The 21981-nt window shown below is 32.6% G+C and overlaps 1 protein-coding gene across 4 annotated transcripts in view; it reads right to left on the bottom strand.

Annotated features, from left to right (window-relative positions):
• Syt1 (Synaptotagmin 1) overlaps positions 1–21981 on the bottom strand; it is a 531278-nt gene that overhangs the window by 5176 nt on the left and 504121 nt on the right. For 3 of the 4 annotated variants that reach the window (XM_069830674.1, XM_069830670.1, XM_069830672.1), the window contains exons 11-13: positions 6642–6759; positions 5242–5375; positions 3681–3897 (exon numbers count right to left, since the gene is read on the bottom strand). In XM_069830674.1, coding sequence (XP_069686775.1) covers positions 3706–3897; positions 5242–5375; positions 6642–6759 — 444 coding nt within the window. In that variant the 3' untranslated portion in view covers positions 3681–3705. The remainder of the gene's footprint in view (positions 1–3680; positions 3898–5241; positions 5376–6641; positions 6760–21981) is intronic. The other variant, XM_069830673.1, reaches the window with a different exon arrangement.

Genomic DNA, 21981 nt, shown 5'->3' with positions numbered 1-21981 from the left:
TAGTTACAAAGTTAATCAGTGAATATTTATTAGTTCTCAAAATGGCTATATTTTAGTTTTCCACTTTCCAGGTAGGTTTGCCAAATTTAACAAATAAAAATAAATGACTCTTTCTTTAATTATATTTCCCTGAAAGTTTGACTTTTCTTAATGTTCCTAATTTTGAAAATTTGCTTGTAAAATTCATTGCAGTCGTAGTCTAGGTTCCATTTACATTATAGCACTTATCTTTTATAGTGATCACATCAAACTTTTTCCTTCTTTTGTCCATTGAACATTTATTAATAAGAAAACATGCTCAACATTAGCGTTATGAGCCGGAATGTTGAAGATATACTAGCACAAAGTTAACAACTTTGAGAACTACTCAAATTTAATTTGTTGCAGCACATGATACCACATTTTGTAACATAACTTTCTATTTAATCCTTTCCGCCCTAATGAGTCCGTATGAAATCACTAATTACGTAACAATTATTTTTTTTTGATCCTACAGAATACATCTGTTACGGTAACAATGATTACGTAGATTCTTTGCCCAACAGTGCATATTACTGTGGAATCCCGGCCACCAAGTCACTCAATTGAGTGCGCTCTTTGTATAATGGCAGTTGACTTATATGTCAACATATATGTTGAACTTGGAGTCAGGCCACAAAGGGAAAAACACTAGAGGAGAGAGATTCGATTTGGTGTTGTGGATTAAACTTCGGCATAGCTCAGTGGTATGTAGAACCAAGGACCCGGGTTCGATCTCTGGCACCGGAGCGAATTTTTCTCCTCTAATAATCATTGTTACCATAACAAATGTATTCTGTAGGACCAAAAAATTAATCTTTACTCAGAGGTTTCTGACATTCAGTAGTTTACTTTATGGTAATTATATTATTAGGGCCTTATAGAAATATTTTAAAACTACCTATACCCAGTTACCAACACTGTACCTACAAGACCTAACTTTACCATAAGTCCCTTTAAGATATCAGTAATGCGTATTACTTTTACCACCACCAAACCACCACCTCCATAATTTATGTCATCACTGTCAATATAAATACTGCATGGAAACGAAGAAAGTATTACCGGGTATAACAAGAACAAAACCTGAGTGACAGTCATAAACTGCTTTCATTTGTTAAATCATATTTTTGTAACATTGTAACTAAAAAAAATGTGACAGGGAATTTGAGGAAATTCCTACGATTGTATGTAACATCTATGCAGGAATTAGGGAAATGGAATTATGATAAATAAAAACAATTTATTTCTGTAAGACTTACATATGTCTAACGAATGGAATAAAACAAGCTATGATTAATAGTCAGTTCTCCAGTGATGAAGATGATTCTGGTCATACTTCCACGCAAACGTCTGTGAGTCAATGAACAAGCTTCCTGACACTCATCTTACCATTGAGAATCGTATTACACTGATAATCAAAAGCATGATACGGTCACAGTCTAGTATATACAGTCGCGAAGCTCAATACGTAGTAAATACGCAAACATTAGATAGTTGCTCACCATTAGGATCGCTAATATCGCCTCATTACAGGCAATGCAAAATAGTACCGTCACAGTCTATTGTTTCTAGCACCCTCAAAACTCAAGCTTCGTGACTGTATATAGTAGACTGTGGTACGGTATTAAAATTTCTAAGGAGCTTACTATTTCTTTCCTCTCTGTTTTCGATTTTATTGTAGCACTCGAAATTATTTGCAGTTAGATCGAAGCACTAAGCAAACACGGCGAGATTTAGGTGTGAAAATATAGAAAGTAATTTAAGTTATAGAGAATTTAACACCAACAAACACTAACAGAAATAAATGAGGGTAAAAGCTTCAGTGCATGGATTGCTGTGCGAGTCACAACGAACGTGGAATATCCCACAAGTAGCCAAGATCATTCGAGAGTGGAGGAGGAGAAAAGTTGACTGCCACTTGAAGTAGGAGAAAGGGGATAGTAAGTTGTGATGGTTGAGGAAAAGCGAGCAATTTGTACACCAAGTTTTACCGAAAATGAGTTTACAATAAAAATTAATATTTTGAAGTATAGTCTACTTACTTATGGTTTTTAAGGAACACGGAGGTTCATTGCTGCCCTCACAAAAGCCCGCCATCAGTCCCTATCCTGAGCAAGATTAATCCAGTCTTTACAATCATATCCCACCTCCCTCAAATCTATTTTAATATTTTCCTCTCATCTATGTCTCGATCTCCCCAAAGGTTTTTTTTCCTCCAGCCACCAAACTAACATTCTATGTGCATTTCTGGATTCGCCCATACGTGCTACATGCCCTGCCCATCTCAAACATCTGGATTTAATGTTCCTAATTATGTCAGGTGAAGAATACAATGTGTGCAGTTCTGCATTGTGTAACTTTATCCATTCTCCTGTAACTTCATCCCTCTTAGCCCCAAATATTTTCCAAAGCACCTTATTCTCAAAAAACCTTAATCTCTGTTCCTCTCTCAAAGTGAATTCATGTTTCACAACCATAAAGAACAACCAGTAATATAACTGTTTTATAAATTCCAACTTTCAGGCTTTTTGAGAGCAGATTGGATGATAAAAGCTTCACAACCGAATAATAACAGCCATTTCCCATATTCCGAGGCTTATTTTGAGGTTTCATAACAAACTACTTTTTACGGTGATGGGTTGTTAGCCCTTCGCCCAACCCCCAAGCTGGAGGACCATCCTTCATCGGCTGTCCGCAACTGCTTATTCAATATATTCGCAGCTACCCTACATATCTGAAGGAATATTTTGAAGTGTATGTAAATAAAAGCTTTTTCACAAGAAAAACTTAAGATATTAGCTATAACCTCAAAATACTTACTCATAAATTTTAAATTTACAGGAGGCTGGTATGTATTTATAATCTTTGCTTTCACAGGAAAAATATTTGAATGCACTTATGCAATAAGAGAAAACTGTTTGCATAGGAATTATCTAGCTGAATTCAGACTTGCAAAATAGTTCTCACTGGTAATTTAATTTCACTTTTAAAATCATGTTTCTTATCATGAGATACCTAATTACCGTATATACGTGAGTACTTCATGCCATCATATAATCCGCATGCACTAATTTTAGGAGAGAAAGTTAAAAAAAAAAAAAAAGATAGAGAGACAGAAACAAGGCCGTACCAACCTTATTTCAACTGATGTGCGCACCCCAGTTTTTCTTTGGTAAATTCAGGAAAAAATATGCGGGATATTTGCGTATATACAGTATTTCTCGACCTGCAGTCTCAAGATAATTAAATGACAAGAAACATTCCTTCAGTTCAATTAAATTACTGGAAAACTATCAGCACTTGTGATATTACTGCTGGTGGTGGTGGTGGTTGTGATTGTAATGGTACCAGTAGTGATGACGTAGGTATTGAAACTTGAAATATGTAATAAAACATACATAAAAATTATCTGAAATTTAAGTACCAATGTACAATTCTTTCAATATGCTCAAACCAAGTGTTCAACATAATCCGAAAGTGCTATAAGGATGTTACTGATATACTGGTATTCATATCCTCTAGATCGTCATAAATAGGAGCATCATCGCCTTCAACTTTTCATAAACCTCTTTACCAAATAATTAAGTCCTAGTTATGTGTCTGTAAATGTAAAGATACATATTGCTAAGCAGATAAGAGGCATAAATGAAGTGACATACCTCCTGAGGAAGTAGTCTCACTTGCTTAGTCTTTCTTATCATCCTCAGGATCTTTGAGGGTGTGCCATTGTGCAATTGGTCGGCGAGGTGATGCCAGCATGTCGGACCAATGGCGTAATTCTGTCCCGCTTGCATTGTAACCCAGTACCACTTTACCAATAGGCTCTGATGTACCAATGCGGTCATAATCCACCACCGTGACCATCAAGTTCACTTTCTGTAAGGAGAGTAACAAAAATTATTCAATTTGAAAACTTAAATTTAAGAGCAACAGTTTCATAAATAAATAAATAAATAAATAAATAAATAAATAAATAAATAAACTGAAATGTTAACAGTTCTATCACCATGAAACTTGTGCAATAAAAGCATTACACTTCTCTTTAGATTTTTGAGCTGATCACTTACTGAATTAATACTTATTTACTTATAGCTTTTAAGGAACCTGGAGGTTAATTGCCACCCTCACATAAGCCCGCATCAATCCCTATCCTGAGCAAGATTAATCCAGTCCGTACAATCATATCCCACCTCTCTCAAATCCATTTTTATATTATCCTCCCATTTAAGTCTCGGCCTCCCAAGAGTCTTTTTCCCTCCGGCCTTCCAACTATAGTCCGGTTGCTCTAATTTCCGGCAGCCAATCGCATTGCAGGTTGGCTACATGTAAACGTGTGCGTCTTGTGATTCGCTTATGAAGACGTTATTCATTTCTTAAGGCTCGATAAATACTTAATATAATCGCCCGCCATTTTGGCTCTTTCGTTGGCGTTCGCAGAAAGCACATGAAGACGTTATTTGCTGCTCAATTATTTGCTGAATTACAGCGCGTTTGATTTATTATCATAGGAGCTACGACATGATAATGTTTAACGGTGTGGCAAATAGATTCCTCGTATGGTAGCTCGGGAACGAAAGAACAAAAATGGCGAACGATACTATCTACCTAGACTTTATAGAGCTTTCACTTCCTAAGACGTAAGTAAAGAGGCGGAGTCACGCCAGAAATAACAGCTTCGCGACTATAACACTCTATATGCATTTCTGGATTCGCCCATATATGCTACATGCCCTGCCCATCTCAAACATCTGGATTTAATATTCCTAATTATGTCAGGTGAAGATTACAATGCATACAGTTCTACACTGTGCAATTTTCTCCATTCTCCTGTAACTTCATCCTTCTTAGCCCCAAATATTTTTCTAAACACTTCATTCTCAAACACCCTTAACCTCTATTTCTCTCTCGAAATGACTCTCTCCCAAAAATGCTCAGCTTGACTACCATAGTCTGTTTCCAACATAAATTGAACTGCTATTCTTCTCGACATCCTTAGTCTATTTTAACTCACTAACATATTTCTTGACTCTTGATAAATTTTCTTCTACACTGACCTCTATTCATTTGTAAAGCACTGATTGCGACATTATATGTACTTTTAGATGAGGAAATAGGTACCAGTATGCAACACTAGCCATTGATGAGATTTTACACATAAAATGTTGGAACAGATATTGTTATCTTTGAATAAAGCATATTCAGATAATGACACTTTCATACCTGGATCTGCTCAAATGGCACCTCAAATGTGAAGGACTCATTGTAGTAAGGGTTTAGCGTACATTTCTTGATGCTTGTCTTCTTCTTTTTGAGCCTCTTGCCATTCTGCATCAGAGCAATCTTCACGTAAGGATCTAATAATAAGAAATAAAACAGATATTATAATAAAATCCTTTTCTTAGATCTACATAATTTTGTACCAAAAGAAATGTCATTACGCAAATATTAATAACAATATTATTTCCACCTGTAATGATAATATACTGTACCAGTAATGTAATTTTAAAACCATACCAGATTCATTCAAATTTTGTGTTAGACGCAGATAACAAACATAATAATATCGGTACAAGTAATTGATTAACTAGCGGACTTACTCGTGTTAATTATGTAAGTTTGTGCGCCTTACAGCTGTTTCGGTGCTTCATCACACCATCCTCAGAGCCTACTAGATCTCGGCGTCATTTCGAACTTCTCTGCCTGTTATGTGGGTGCGTTTGATTGTTGAAAGGTGTTGAAAAGTGGAGTCAAATAGTGTGTGTGTGTGTGTATTTAAATTGATCTGTGTGTTGAGAATTTGATCGGGGTGTGTTTTAGTGTGTTTGTATATTTCATATTGTTCTAGTGTGTTGAGTTTTTGGTTCTTTTCAACACTTTTCAACAATCAAACGCACCCACATAACAGGCAGAGAAGTTCGAGATGACGCCAAGATCTAGTAGGCTCTGAGGATGGTATGATGAAGCACCGAAACAGCTGTAAGCCGCATAAACTTACATAATTAACACGAGTAAGTCCGCTAGTTAATCAATTACTTATATTCAAGTGTTAAAAGTAGTGTATGCAAAATTCAAAATGGAAACGTCATGAGTGTCATGACAAAACCATATTTAGTTGCGTGAATAATCTTACATTTTTGCTGTACTGGTAAATATTTTGCTATTAAAACTTTAAGCACAGAGGTATTTAAATATCCAGCATTATACAATACCTGTGCCGATGCTTTTAAATGACTCTCTTATGGAAACTTTTTCGTGAAGTGACAGCATTTGACATAGGGACATCTTTCTTACATCATGAATGTTAGATGAAATGGAGTATCGAATGGTTAAGAATTCACATCTAGGCTATGTTAAAGTTGGTTTTCTTAAAAAAAAATCGCTAATTTGAAGATGTGTTCAGGATTTGGGCGTAGTAATTAGTAATGCTACAACTGGGTTCTTGTTAGCGATTTCAATGCCAGGTTTAAAATGTCAAATAAGACAATATTGATTGCTAGACGGCAGAAAAAGAGAAAAACTAACATACGTTGGGAAGACTTAAATCTTCATTTACACAAATGTGTAACATTTTATACTTTGTTTTCACATATAAGATAGTTCAGCGTTACAAGTGCTCTAACCTGAGAGTCCACCGACGTCCATCTTTTTCAGGTTTTTGGCCTCCAGGATGACAACAGTAAGTTTGCCTGCTGTTGGAACGTAGCGCAGAGAGAAGCAGATATCACCCAACTTGTTTTCCTGCACAGGCAATGAAATTTGTTATAGGCAGAACTTATTTATTAAATATTAATATAAATGTTGAAGAACTTTGTTTGACATTGACTTTTGTTTCATATTATAGGGTCTTTTCATGATCATACAATTCTATACGACATTATGAACTGCATAATATGAGAGAAATTTGATTAAATACAACAAAAGATCTGAATAATATTTTATGAAACAGAAAAATGCATAGAAGTAATGGCTAATCTAAAATTCGAACAGATTTTAAACAGTTAAAGTTCATATTTTGATTGATCACGATAATAAATTGCATAAAGTTATTTCATATGAGGTTATTTTAATGTCAAAGACATCTCAAATTTTAGGAAAGACAAACGAAATAAATATGTAGTTTTTGTAGTGAAGAAGACACGAAAACTTCCATTGGCCGAAGTTTATTTTCTTGAAATTAATGAAACTGTAAGCAGCTAAAACAAATATAGTACCGTAGTTAAAGCTTGTAATAAAAATGTTAGCTTAAAATATTACTTATATAATATCAAACAGTTACTGATAAAAAAAATTAAGATGAAATGTTTCAAGTGTTACCAGTATAAAATTTATTATTACTCAACAAAAATAATTTATGATATTCATAACCAATAGGCCTACTCATAATTCTCATTTCCACTCGAAAAATATGTTATTGGTATAATAGGCATTTAATAATGAAATCAATAAAATCATTAAATTTTTTCTACATTCAAATTCCAGTGCCTTCGACAAGACAGTTGCTAAACTTACAAAAATTTAACAAATAAATACTAATAGGTACCCAATAAAAAAAATAAATAAATTCAAGGCTATCTTTTGGTAGAATGAACCACGCTTCTCATTGCAATGGTATTCATTTTGTAAAATCTTTAAATAAAATACCTGTATTGGTACACAATTGAATTAATTAACACTAGAATTATTTTTATTTAGCTAAGCTAAACGTGATAAAATGTTGTCAGAGCATTAGACAATGATAAGTAGGCAACAAGTCAAGGCCAAGTGATTTAATAAATTTGATCTTGAGATGTGAATTTCAATATTATTTTTCATACGTACATTACATTTCTAATGTCAATGTTAAATCACTATGTAGGGCCTACTACATTTTTAAATCTCATAACCTAAACAGACTAAAAGATTTTGATAATGCTGCTCTCAGCCACCTGCACAAGATTTGAAAATGGGGTAGGAACTTTCTCTGTGCTATGAACATCATTATAAAGCATTATCTTCATGTTAATCTTATTTTTAATTACTGGTACATCAGAAATATTTACATAATTTACGTCTTGATTATTTTATGGTACGGTAACGTATTCTTTATTTTGTTTTAATCATCGTTTCTTATGTTCAAATTAACACTTGTTTAAAACTTAAAACTTTCTTAGTTAAAACGTTACAAGTGTTATGATTTAAAGAGGTAATGTTTCTTATGACAGACGGGTTGCGTTTCAACACGGGTATGGTGTCATCTTTAGTGTCTTTCGAAGATATATTACCTCGGAATAAGTATTATATGTCTTTCTCGTGTTAAATTTTACTGTACCTGGTTAACATGTTTCGGCCTGCTAATGGCCTTCTTCAAAACTGGTTGTTGTTGGTCTTGGCACCTTTTGTTTTGTTTCCTGTGGGGGTGTGTTTGTGTAGTGTAATGTGGAGTCAAAGAGTGTGTGTGTTCTGAAATTGAGTTGTGTGTTGAGAATTTCATTTGGATGTGTTTTTGTATGTCTGTATATTTCGTATTGTTCTAGTGTGTTTAGTTTCTGGCTTTTTGGTTGGATGTGTAGAATTTCCATGTCTGTGTTGATGTCTCTGTAGGTGTGGTTAGCATTCATGATGTGTTCTGCATATGTGGAAGTGTTTTGTAATGTTGTTATGACTGTGATGTGTTCTTTGTAACGTGTTTGAAATGATCTGCATGTCTGTCCTAAGTAGAAGTTGTTGCAGGTGTTACATTTGAGTTTGTATATGCCTGTGTGGTGTGTTTGTGTTGTTTGTATGTTGAGATGTTTTTGTAGAGTATTATTTATTCTGCATGCAATGTTGTAATTTAATTTCTTGAATAAGGTTGCAATCTTGTGTGTGTTTGTTTCTGTTTTCGTAGACCTATGTTAGTGTGATTTTTTTTTGTGTGTGTTCTTGTGTTTGCGTTGTATATTTATGTTTTTTGTGATTACGTTTTGTCTTTCGTATTATGTTGTTTATTATGTTGTGGTTGTATCCGTTGGATAAACTCCAGAACACGGTACCCTACCTTCCCCTCTACCCCCACCGCACCTACCGTACAACTTGCTACTTGCTACTTCCGTTTCTTGTGCTATGTATTTCATTGTGTTTAGCTCTTCTTTGTAATCTTTTGGTTCATTGGTATGTTGAGTAGTCTGTGTTAACCAGATACAGTAAAATTTAACACGAGAAAGACATATAATAACTTACATATTCCGAAGTGATATAGTGTTAAAAGTTGTGTAATCAAGATGTAGCCTATAAATGGATCTTTAAATCATTACACTTTTAACATTTTAACTAAGAAAATTTTTGTTTTAATCCTTGTAACTCTTTTAATATGGAGTTTAACCCCAATACTGCCTCACCCTTCACTCCTTGTGCACGACATTGTTGCTATATCTCTGAGAACCAAAACAGGGACTTTTTATGACTGTAAAACATGTTTCAGATGATACCGGTATTATTCTTCCTAGTATGGCATAGAATCAAATGTTGGGAGACTAAATAGGCCTACAAAATTTAAAAAAATCTAAAACTATTTCATACTATTTACGCAGGCCTATAAATCTAAGTATAAGTTAATTAGGAAATGTGTTTTTTACATTTAGGTAGTTTATGTAACAATTTCAGTTACACAATACCGGTATTAGATACCCGTACCAGTGCAGGTACTTCTTAAATTTTACAAATAAAGATAAATCTATTATCATATTTAGAACTATGGTGTTACCCTGTCAAGGTTATGATCTGAATTGATTTATAAAATTCATATTTTTTAAATCTCTGTCTTCAGAATTATTAACCATCTCCTTTGCTTCTATATGTTGAAAAGAAACACTGTTTCATTTCTGCAACGAAAATAAGTTTGTACTTTGCATGACAGAACTCTGTAACTTAATCAGTAGGCCTAATTCAGTATTTTCCTGAGTATTTTGAATGCAAAATTGTACTTCCTTTAGCTCTATTTATTCATATAAGTACTGCTGTTAGTTAGATATCACAAAATTACGGTACCGGTATCTTAATACGTGTAATTTGTTGAAATGTGTAAGTACTGTAACAAACACTGGTGCTGAAATTAATTCTGTTCTCTCATGAATCTTCAATATAACTTCAGTGCAATGAAAAGCAATGTCAATAAAATTCCTCAACCTTTTTCTGCACTAACTAGATGAACACTACAAACCTACGTCTTGCACTACATATTTCACTACGATTTTAGCAGACCTATCTAACTCTTTCAGTCTTAAAATTGGAATTTGCCTTTCCTTTTTAACACGTAAACTAGCTTGGCATGCTTTAGTTTCTTGCCAGAAATACTAAAACATTTTCACAATTCCGGATTTCTTTTTCCTTTTCTTTTTTTTTTTTTTTTTAATTTAATTCATGATGTAGTTATGAATTCCAAGTGCATACAGAAAATGTTTCTTTTATCTGAGAGCAAACAAATAGGCTAATAGTTTTTTGTATAAGATGATTTAATTTCTACCCGAATGATGAACACAGTAGTAACATCTTTCTTAGATTGTTTGATAGTAAATTTAATTGTGCACTTACTCGTATATAATAACTTTGTTTTGAAATAAACTTGTGAACAGTGCATTTAATATCATGAGAAGACACTGATTTATGTGAAACAATGAATCTAATTATTTCATTATTGATTTAGAATTTACTGAAAATAAGTTTTCTTTTCCATATTCTGATGTACGAGGGAAATTTCGAATAGAAAGGCATTTTGCATGTAAAAAATTGTTAACAAGTCTTATAGACTTAAAAATACTACATATATAAAGAAATTTATATTTTGTTTAGTGTTATTATTTCATACATATTGTAGAAATACATTTTCTGATGTGTCAGTTTGACTTTCATATTGCACTGTGTTGAATTATGTGTAGCAATTTAATTTCTTGGAAGAAAGGAATAAAACCATTTCAACCTGAGAAATTTTATCTATGAAAAATGTTGACCATTAATGAAAAAATGATCTGACCTACAGTAAAATATAGTCTGTCCATAAATGGAATCTTCAAAAGAGTCTCGTGTTGTTTGTCATTTTCATTGTACATTTATTTTGCTATTCAGCTATAATCTGTACAATGAAAGGCTTTGAATTACCTACGTACTTCATAATAAATTCATATCTTAGAACGATACAAGCAAAATTAGCAATTCATACATTCGTCTGTATTCTTTTATACATGTAGTATGTTCAATATCCACAAAACCGAAAATGGCGTGTTATCAATTATTTACACATAAACTGTTCACATTTCTAAAATTCCCCTTCCAATGTTAAATACGACTGTAAGTATTTTTTTTTTAAATTTTCTAACTACTAAATTTTATTAATGTGCTATAAATTAAATTAATTTACTAATAATGTTAGTTTCTTTAGAAAATTCTTTGGCATAGCTATATCTATTCAAAATCCAATGAAATTATTTTTAACTGTATGCTATTGGGTACACACAACACCCTGGCAGTGAACCAATAAATACGTACTTGTATGCCTACTGCATACTTACATTTGTTTCAGATTCCTATTTCTAAATCATATAGTGTACTTTTTTTCTTGAAGGCCACTATTGCATACAGTTTTATTTATTGGTTCAATTTACTTTGCAAATATTGTATAATTCACTTTTTCCTCACATGTGGTTGAGATTTCTGAAACTTTTTGTTATTAAATTTTATATACACCCTAGACATTAAATGATATTTGAAATCATCCAATAGAACACATCTTGGAATAATAAGCCTTCAAAAGAATTTTTCTATCATAAAAACAATAACAAGAAGTGTCTTATAATATGCAATGCTTACAGTATTAACAGCTCCTTTGTAGCCTACTGTAAAGGTACTAAACAGCAATACAAACATGCATACATGGTGAACCAAGTGCTGATGTAGACATAAATGATAAAGATATGGAAATGTTTTCCCTGAACCTAAATATTAGGTAGGTAGTTTGCATTGATATTTTGTCTATTTCATATGTTTAGCAGCAGTTACTGTAAGTAATTCTTTGTAGAAGAAGCTACTACTTCAATGGATGTGGTCTGTGAATTATGCAGTACACATGAAATAAAAGACTATCGGTACTGTTATATGTCCACCAATGTTATAGCTACACTGCAAAAACTAATTGCAATAATTCTTACAGGATCTTATGGTTATAAAGCATGAACTACAGTTACCCTGTACGGCTTAAGTTTCAGAAGTTTCGTTGCCATAAAAGCTGACGTCTTGGAAATGTTAACCTCTTGTGCTAAACGTCGCAGTGATTTGCGGGATGAGTGCTCTAACCGGGCCCCTACTTCATTAAGCTTCTCTTCTGTCAATACACGCCGTTGTTGAACACGTTTCTTGTTCAAAAGAGATCCTGTACGTCTGACTTTATTTACAAGGTCATGAATGGTTGACCTGCTAGGAATTCGAACACCTGCAAACCGAAGTTCAAATTCTCTTCGACACCTTCTTGCAGAAGAGTATTTCACGTACGTATCATAGAGAAAAATACGTTGTTCTAAAGTGTACTCAACCATTATTAACAGACACTTTATCACCACGAGACAACACAATTTTACTCACAACACGCGCACAACTATACTCTCTTCTCAACAGAACCAACTCGACTGACTGCGTCAGGGTCTGGCGGCAGGCGCGCCAATCTTCACCCAGTCCAAGGCCGCCGCGGAACGGTCCGGCCGAGCTACGAACGCACTGTTTATTAGCTGTGTTATTATTTATAGTATTATTTTTTTCTCACTGTATGACAATACTTGTTTAAACTTTCTGACATGAAGTTAAGAATTGATGCCAAAAATGAACTTAAACCAGAGTTTCTCAAACGGGGTCATGACCTTCAGATGGGTCGTGGTGCCGTAGCAAAGGGTTCGCGAAATTGAAATAGGTACCTAACTTAATATGACATACAAAGGGAGTAAAGCATATTTCTGAGAAAAACTTTAAGAATACATTTATTAAGCACGCAATTGTTGAAAAAAATTATTAAAACTACAGTAAAAAATCTGTTGTTTTTTTTAGTTATATGGATGTCTTAAACGTTTTTTTTTTTTTATTTGAAAGTTTGTCCACATTAGAAACACACAAAGGAAATTGTTTGCAAGTGATAACAGACATTTCCTGTATTTAGTTTTCAATACTACCATAAACGAGAAACCATTTTGACATAGGTGAGACGTGACGAAAGGAATTAATATTAATTTGAAACCTTCTGTGACTTAATTTCCGCATTCACTTCGATGACAAACCCAAAACTTAAATAAATCTTCATATAATTTTTTTGTAGTCGATTAAGGTTCTGCCTGATATGTAGGCCTACATCTCACTTGACAATATGTGTCAGAGGAAGAACATTGTTTATATATTATCTTAACTCTGATTAGTGAAATATGTTACTAGTCAACGATATAATATATGCCAATGGAGAGGGAAAACAACTGACCACCTATCTAGTATCCCTTATCTCCTGGCTTAATTGCCTTATGAGTGATGCCTTATTGGTGTCACTCATGAGTTTCAAACCTGTCTTCGTACAGTTGACTAAACAACAACAACAATGTCCCGAGGGAAGGATTGCAAATTATTAATTTTACCTCTTTTTACGTTGTGTGGCCACGCAGCTAAAAAGTTTGAGAAACGTTATTTGAATAACAATTTCTTTAATTGGTTATTATTTAATGGCGCTGTATCAATTGCTAGGTTGCTTAGCATTGATGAAATTGGTATAGCAAGATGGTATTTGTGGAAATGAGGCCGAGAATTCGCCATAAGCCATAGATTGCCTTATAATCTGGAAAAACCTCGGAAGAAACCCAATCAGGTAATCAGTCCAAGAGGGAATCGAAGCCACATCCGAGTGTAGCCCCAGATCTGCAACCAAATGCGCCTATCATCTGACCTACACTAGTGGTCCCCTAAATCATTGTTAAAATACAAAGATTTTTCTGCATAAATTTAACTTGCTAAAAACTCCCTTTCCTATTTTTAATCCAAGTGTTATTTTAAAAAGTCTATATCAATACCTTATTAAAGAGTGTGTGCACCAGATACTGAAAAAAGGGTATATTCAATAATAACTGAAAAATCGTTTAAAATTAATTTTCTGTAATGTTTTGATTATCTTAACGTGGAAAAATCGCAATTGTTTAATTATACGAGACCTACTTTAAAGTATTAACATCTTTATACAGTATATTTCGTAAAATAAGTGTCTCTTAACATTTTTCCCTGATAATAAGTAGCGTATATACATTTGCTCCTTATTTTTCAGCTTTATATAATTCCGCTTTTTATAGCATATCCTAAAATTGTAGTACCGTATTGGTACCTGTTTCTAAGGAGATTTCAACGTAAGATAGGTGTGAAACTTCTATACTTCTTTGGTGAGTCATCTCTGTCTTCCTTGCTTGAAAACAGGCAACTATGCATTTTTTGGGTGACCAAAGAACACTTTCTGTTTTAAAAATATTAATGAAGCACCTCTGATAGGTTGGGTTTTACTAATAATAACTTATTACGTTTATTTCTTTATTTATAAAAAGATAAACGAATATTCATCTTATAACAGTAGCAGACTATTGGAGAATATTCACTAGAATGTCTAGATTCTTGAAAATACCGGTAATAAATTAAAATAATCGACTCAAGATCTAAGCACACCAGCCAGTACCGGTAACATAAAATGTGAAGAAAGAAATCATGAAAAAGTATGGATTAGTAGGTACTTAGAATGAACGACAACTGTTAGTCAAGGACGTCTCTCATTTGAACAGTGACAGCAAAACAAAGAAAAGGAAAACCAGAGAAACTGTAGATCACCGAAGTTGAGGTTCAACGTGGGTGAGAAGTGGGGGAAAAATTTTGCCTGGAGACCTTTATAAGGGACAGATTTTTTACATAACGTAAAACAACGACATGACACCTACAGCTTTACTTCCACTCCCAGAGAAAACTATGTTAAGGATTGTAACACCTTTAAAACCCATTGCTCTCAGACAGAATTGAATTCATTATCGTTGGACCATGAAGGATTATATGTCAATGTCACAACAATAATCCCCAAAAAAGCCACTCTCGAAGAAAGAGAGTGGCAACACTCATATTCAAAATCTCACTTGGCCTCTACCTAGAAGGCGGAAGATGATTATAATGATTTTGACGTAATTTTAAAATCAGACCAACACATGAGACACCAGAACGGAAATGGTGATGTAAGATTTGCAAGGTGATCCTTTCTGACATATAACTTCGTGTCTAATAACACAATTCAAATAAATGTGGTCTCATTTGATAGAGTATACGACTAAGATGTGAGTATGATCTTGAGTTGGTGGGGCCTACGGTGACTGGTGGACATTTTGAGCATGGGAAAAAATTTCCGGCCAGTATATCTCAAGACTACGATATGCTAGTGCACTGATTTTGGTGCCGAATGAAAGGTCTCGCCTAGATCTATCGATTTAAGACAGACATACTGACATAAAACCCACGGCTGTATCCTCGACACAGCTATGTTCCGATCTTTTAATTAATTTTGCTATTTTTTTATTTGTGTCTTCTTTCAAAACAATGTGATCAACATAGGATAAAACATTTAACCATATTTTTTTCCTGTACTGTTCCAAAATAAGAAGAGTTTATTCATTCTACTCGTTAAATTATAATTTTACATCTCCGCAAAACATTAATTACATTTCCATATCTTTCTATAATTTTAATAACTTAAATGTTAATTAGAATAACCATTAAGAAATATTTCTCAAAAGTTTCAGAAATCCAACCATTACCATTGCACTGTACCAAACTACAATCACAGACAATGACAAAAACACTGACATGTACCATACGTACACCAACTGTAATTAGCGTGAGGAATTCCGGACACCACAAGCCTAAGAATGTATATACGAATACCACGTACTTTGATGGCTACTACGCACTTCACAACACCCAGCTTGGATTGCTAATTGTAAGTACTACTATGCGCCCACGTCCACACACCATACACTCAAACTTCAGCATTTCTTACCTGGACTGGACTGAACAGGTTTTTATTTTTTATTATTACTGATATTAATTTCTTATGCTTTTTTGACTCTGTCACTTTTATCTCAAAATATAATCTTAACAAAGTTTACTTCTTGTAAGTGTATGAATTGTCTGTGTACTGCACAAGATACATGAACTTGGGAGGAGTGAAATAAAGAGAAAGCCTAGTTTACAAATAATTGATAAAAGTCATTCTGCCATAACTCTCGTTTTCACAGCATGACAGGAGAGAAAGCAATTTTTGTAATATCGAAAAAAATGATCACAATCATCCCTTTAAACTAATTGAATGACTAGAAGATTTTTCTTCTCATTGTGTATTAAAATGTTTTGTTTCCACCTACAATTCCAGGAACCTAGATTTTTTTCCTGGCAACGAAGGGAATATTATTTAGTTCCTTTTAGTAGAACCTGGATATGTATTCCTTGTCTAATGTTTGTCCTGTAATGGCCTTGAACCATGTTGTCACTGACTACATGACTAGTATAGATAAGTCTCTCTGCTTGTAAATAATGTAGGTAGTGTTAACTAAAAATGTAAAAAAAAAAATGAGTGGACTAAAGGTCCACTAATTCAAGGTAAATTGATGATGATGATATTGTTGTTGTTGTTGTAGATGATGTTGATGATAATGATGATGATGTTGATGACGACAAGGGCAAAAATTATAATGATAGTGATAATGAGAAATTATACTTGAGAATAATAATAATAATAATAATAATAATAATAATAATAATAATAGTAGTAGTAGTAGTAGTAGTAGTAGTAGTAATAGTAATAATGATAATGATGATGATGATAATAATAATAATAATAATAATAATAATAATAATAATAATAATAATAACAACAATAACGAGAAATTATGATGAATATGAATTTTGTGATGAGGATTATAATGATTATTACAACACTGATAATGTGATAACAATAATGATAATTATGATGAGAAAATTGATCATGTCATAATGATGATGATGATGATGATGATGATGATGAAAAAGAAGTTGATAATGACTTTAAGAATAATAATATTGGTAATGAGAAATTATATGTGAATGATGATTATGAGAATCTGATGATGATGATGATAATAATAATAATAATAATAATAATAATAATAATAATAATAATAATAATGATACTGGTAATTGTGATAATGACGAGAAATTATGACGGATGATTATGATTATGAGAATACTGATAATGTGATAAATATGATGATAATGGTGATAACGTTGAGAATAATGACAATAAAAAATTATGGAGGAGAATAATAATTCTGATGACAAATTATGATGAATGCGAATAATGATGATGATAACAATGACGAGAAATTATGATAGATGAAAATGATGTTGATTATGATGAGAATAACTTAAGTATAAAATTATGGTAATATTAATAATGATTATGATTGTGAAGAGAATATTAATAATGATAATGGTGATGGAAAATTAGATAGACAGGAATAATCATTACGATAAAATGACGATACATTTTGAAGTATGAAAATGATGACTGTAATTAGGATACCGGTACCGTAATAATGATTATGAGAATACTGTTAATATTGTTGATGACAACATCGAGATTAATAATAATGGCAATGTAAAATAATTGCTGATACGAATGATGATTGTATGAAAATAATGTCTATGAGAATACTTGATTAGTACTGACGATTATAATGGCAATGGTGATTTTTGCGCTTGAACTTATTCTACTATTTTTGTTTTCGATTTTCAATTAAAAATATAAGGCATTCAAATAAAAACATGTATACAAAACAAAACAGAAACAATAACGAAAACTATGAAAATATTAAATAATTGAATTTTCAGGATAATGCACATAAATTTTCAATTCAAACTGAATAAATAGTAATTCTAATGAGACTTTTTGAAATAACTTTTATCTCTCAGGAATTATGTCAATATTAAAGGCGGAGAGTATAGTCTGTGGTTACATTGAAATAAACTGTATGTTAAAAAAAAAAAGAATTTAATTAAAGATTAAATTTTTGAGTAGATCAAATTAAAAATGTTATATTGTACAGTATATTCAAACTTATTTTAATTTAGAGCAATAAATTACTGTACAAACGAAACGTCTGTTGGATAGGTTATTATTTTTGTATTAAAAAGACCAGTTCAGTCCAGGTGCAGTCACACATACACTACTGTGAAGAGGGGAGAAAACTTAACCATGTTTAAAGACTTTTGTTAGGGAATTATAAGAGGCGGATTGGTGGAAAAACAAGAGTTTAAGACACTATACGAGAACACCAACCTATACTAATATTCTAAAAAATGTTACTGTGAACAGAATAATTAATGGATTTAATTAAATAATATCATTGTGACCAACTGTTCAGTACAAAAATTCCGTTCAGTTCAGTTCAGTTCAACCGTCTGTCCCAAGACATACAGGATGGATCATAACCTTTTTGTTAGCAATCATACACCAACTACAGATTAGCATCAGTCAGAACAAATAGGAGTTGGAGTAAAAATAAGATAGGTACACAATTTTCTAAACTATGGTACCGGTAGTCTAAAATTTGTATAAAAATGACAACTTATTTTTACTCATTTTTCTCGTATTTACTCTAAGTGACATGACAAAGAGCAAAAAAACAAGATGCTAAAACAATGTTAAAGCAACATTTGGCACAACTGCGCTGTATTTCATCTAATGCTCTGCCATCTGCTGATGAATATAGCTGCATTCTCGGCAAGACTTGGTTTTATCATGACTCACTGCTAGAAAAAAGTTTTCCTAAAAATTTCTACAGGCTAAAATTGACATCATTTTAATTTCATTATTTATTATTATCATATGCGACTAACATCCTGTGTATCTTGTAAACACACCCACCACCACAATATGCTACAGACAGTACACTGAAAGTACACAGGGTTAGGTTAACACAGGTGAGGCGTTATTATTCAGTGCTACATTGATTTTTGAAATGGGGGGGATGGACAAAAAAAAAACTCCCTAAAGAGAGCTAAAATAAGGGTGATCAGCAGCTGAAATCAGTGTTACAGCACTTTACAGATACTCCTCTTAACCCTTTCACTGATACATTCAAAATATTCAACAAGAAGTTATGAGCTCACTTAGTTCTTTTCTGACACTTTACTGCAATTCTAATTTTGTATATTTGAACTGCTTTCCTAAACTAAAATGTCTCGTACATATAAAAATATATTCAATATCCGACAATTCCTCTAATCATCTTGGAAATTAACACAACAGCAGTAAAAGAGTTAGTTTGTACCAAACCATAATGTATTCCTAACATATATATTTAAGAATTCATTCAGTTAAACAGAAATAACCTTGCTCTTTATTTAAGAAATTTTAATAAAGTTTTAATTAATTTTATTCAAGTACTTTAACGTGGTAATGAGCAATTCAAATTCTATAATATGATTTTTCTGTATCTTTCAGATTTAGCTTCAGTTAAGTTACACAAATATAAGCCAAAATATCCCTTTCATCATGACTGAAAAAAAAGTAAAATTTTGGCCTCCATGTGAAAATATTTAAATATATTTTGCAATGTCATGAGCATCTTATTTGTTACTTCATTTTTTAAGGTTAAAATCACAAACGGAGGGTGGAAAAGTCTGGCTTATATTTGAGTAAACAAAATATTTTGCTATAAAATTTGGTACATATTTGGAATACTTATGTAAAGAGCTGTACTACTGATAGAACTGGATGATTTCCCTTTGAAACTGCACAAAAAATATCATTATTTATTAAACAATTTGTGAACTATGTTCTAGGACATTATGTGTGTAGAATGGAGTGCAGTGAACAGTATTGAAAGATTGGCTTGTGATTTTATTACATGTCACTATAGATTACTGTATACAATCGGCCATGCAAGCAGGACAATCAGCCATATTGGAAATGGCATGCAGCTGCATAAATCAAATACCATCAAAGCGAAGACTAGAAAGCCCAACTTCAAATGGGACGAAGCTTTGACTGAATTAGACCAAACAGAACACTTCTCATAGATCACAGCAAAGAAGTTCAGTCACAGCTGGACTACAACAGTGTACCGTATTAAATTTATCTCCAGATATCTTTTAGTCTTTTTATTCTGTATCATAAAGCTGTGTGCTAAGCTGTGACACATGGAAACAATGAAAGTGTTACGAAGTTATGTACAATACTTAGAGAAGCTACAAGAATTATGCCCAGGCAACACTACTTACTGGAAAAGTGAATGCATCAGTTGCAAGACTATGAGGAGAGTGTATGTTTATGTCTTTTCTGTCAGTATATGTTTGTTAATGCTTTTCACGTGCAAACATCAATACTTGTAAGCATGACTGGCATCCAGGATTGCTTTCTCAAATTCCGTTGCTTTATTATCTATTAATTCGTTTTACTATTTCTCTGTTTATTGCTTCTATATTCTTCGAAAAAAATTCCTGACTTTCTACAACATTTCATGCGGAGTTTATTTAGATATAGTGTATTTAGGTAGGGTCAAATTAGTCGTTTTTCGCTCAGTAATTTGAAATTGATATAGTATATTAGTTTTTTTACTGCTTTTAACATTGTTTCTGTGTAGAATAGATTCTTAATCAGAAGAGACAAAGAGTTTATATAGGCTATGTTGCAAAAACTGTTTTTGCAAGTGCAATGTTTGGGTTTTAGAGAACTAACATTTAATACAATTTTATAAATAAAGTTTCATATTTTCCTGTGTATAAGACACCACTTAACCCCTTCGGACCTGTTGTAGTACATTATATTGTACTTTATTTTTATTTTTTTTTTTAATTTTTTGCATTGTCTTGAATTCTTTTAAAAATTTTGAAAAATTCAATTCGATATAAATAGAGAGTGTTATTTTTTTAAACATTTCTATACCAGAATTAAAAATAAAAAAAATCTTAGGGCCCCAGGAGTCAAAATTGCCAGCAAATTTTGATTTTCTGTGAAGACTTGATTTGAGGTTCTTGGACCTCCCCCCCCCCCCCCCCCCCAGAATGATTATGTGACCAAGTTTTTCATTTTTTTTTTTAATATAAATTCCGGACTGAAGGGGTTAAAGTTAGACTAATTTATAAGGAATAAGAAAACTCTCATTTGTTACTTACTGGAACTTCAAAAACTGCTTCCTACAAATGCCAGTAGCATTTTGTTAGTTGGTTGTGGTCTGAAGTAATATTCTGCAGCTTATTTTCATGTTAATCAGTGTACGCTACAATTTGTAGTTTTTATTTGCAATGAATGATAAGCATTTCATTTTCTCCATTTGCAGAAATATTATTTGTTTTAATAATAAAAATAGTAACGTACAGGGATATGAAAATGGACTCTAAATATTGCAATCATAGGAAACTTCGTTAAATAATTGGCATAAAGATGTTTAGACTTATTTTTGAGTAAAATGGTACGTTTTGTACTCCAAAAAATACACAAAAAATCTGCAGTTTAAACATATAGTAAGTTAGTTATTGAATGAAATCATTTAATGACTTCACGTGACAGGCCTACTTATTGTTAGGTGTCCTAGCAAAAATCTGTTAAAAATTAATTTCAATATTTTCGAAAAGGATTGGTAAAGAAAATGTAAAAATAAGAACAATGTGCACTTCCTTACAGTTTTTAACGGGTAAAATAATATTAGCTACTTTTTCACTTCACATCCATATAAACTGCAGAAATTTTACAAACACTAGAGATCTATTAATTTGTTTCTTTCCTACAACAAATAATAATTTACTAGACTACATTACATACCTTTGGACATGACAACCGTGGTTTCTTGCCTATACACAAATAAAGAGCTTAATCGAAAGTCATTTAAAGTATTGTTACTTAATCTTGCATATAAGCACGTAGAAAAA

The sequence above is a fragment of the Periplaneta americana genome, chromosome 7, assembly GCF_040183065.1.
Source record: "Periplaneta americana isolate PAMFEO1 chromosome 7, P.americana_PAMFEO1_priV1, whole genome shotgun sequence".
NCBI lineage: Eukaryota > Metazoa > Arthropoda > Insecta > Blattodea > Blattidae > Periplaneta > Periplaneta americana.
Note: the sequence above shows the minus strand (reverse complement) of the source record. Positions and strands in the feature narration are given on the sequence as shown.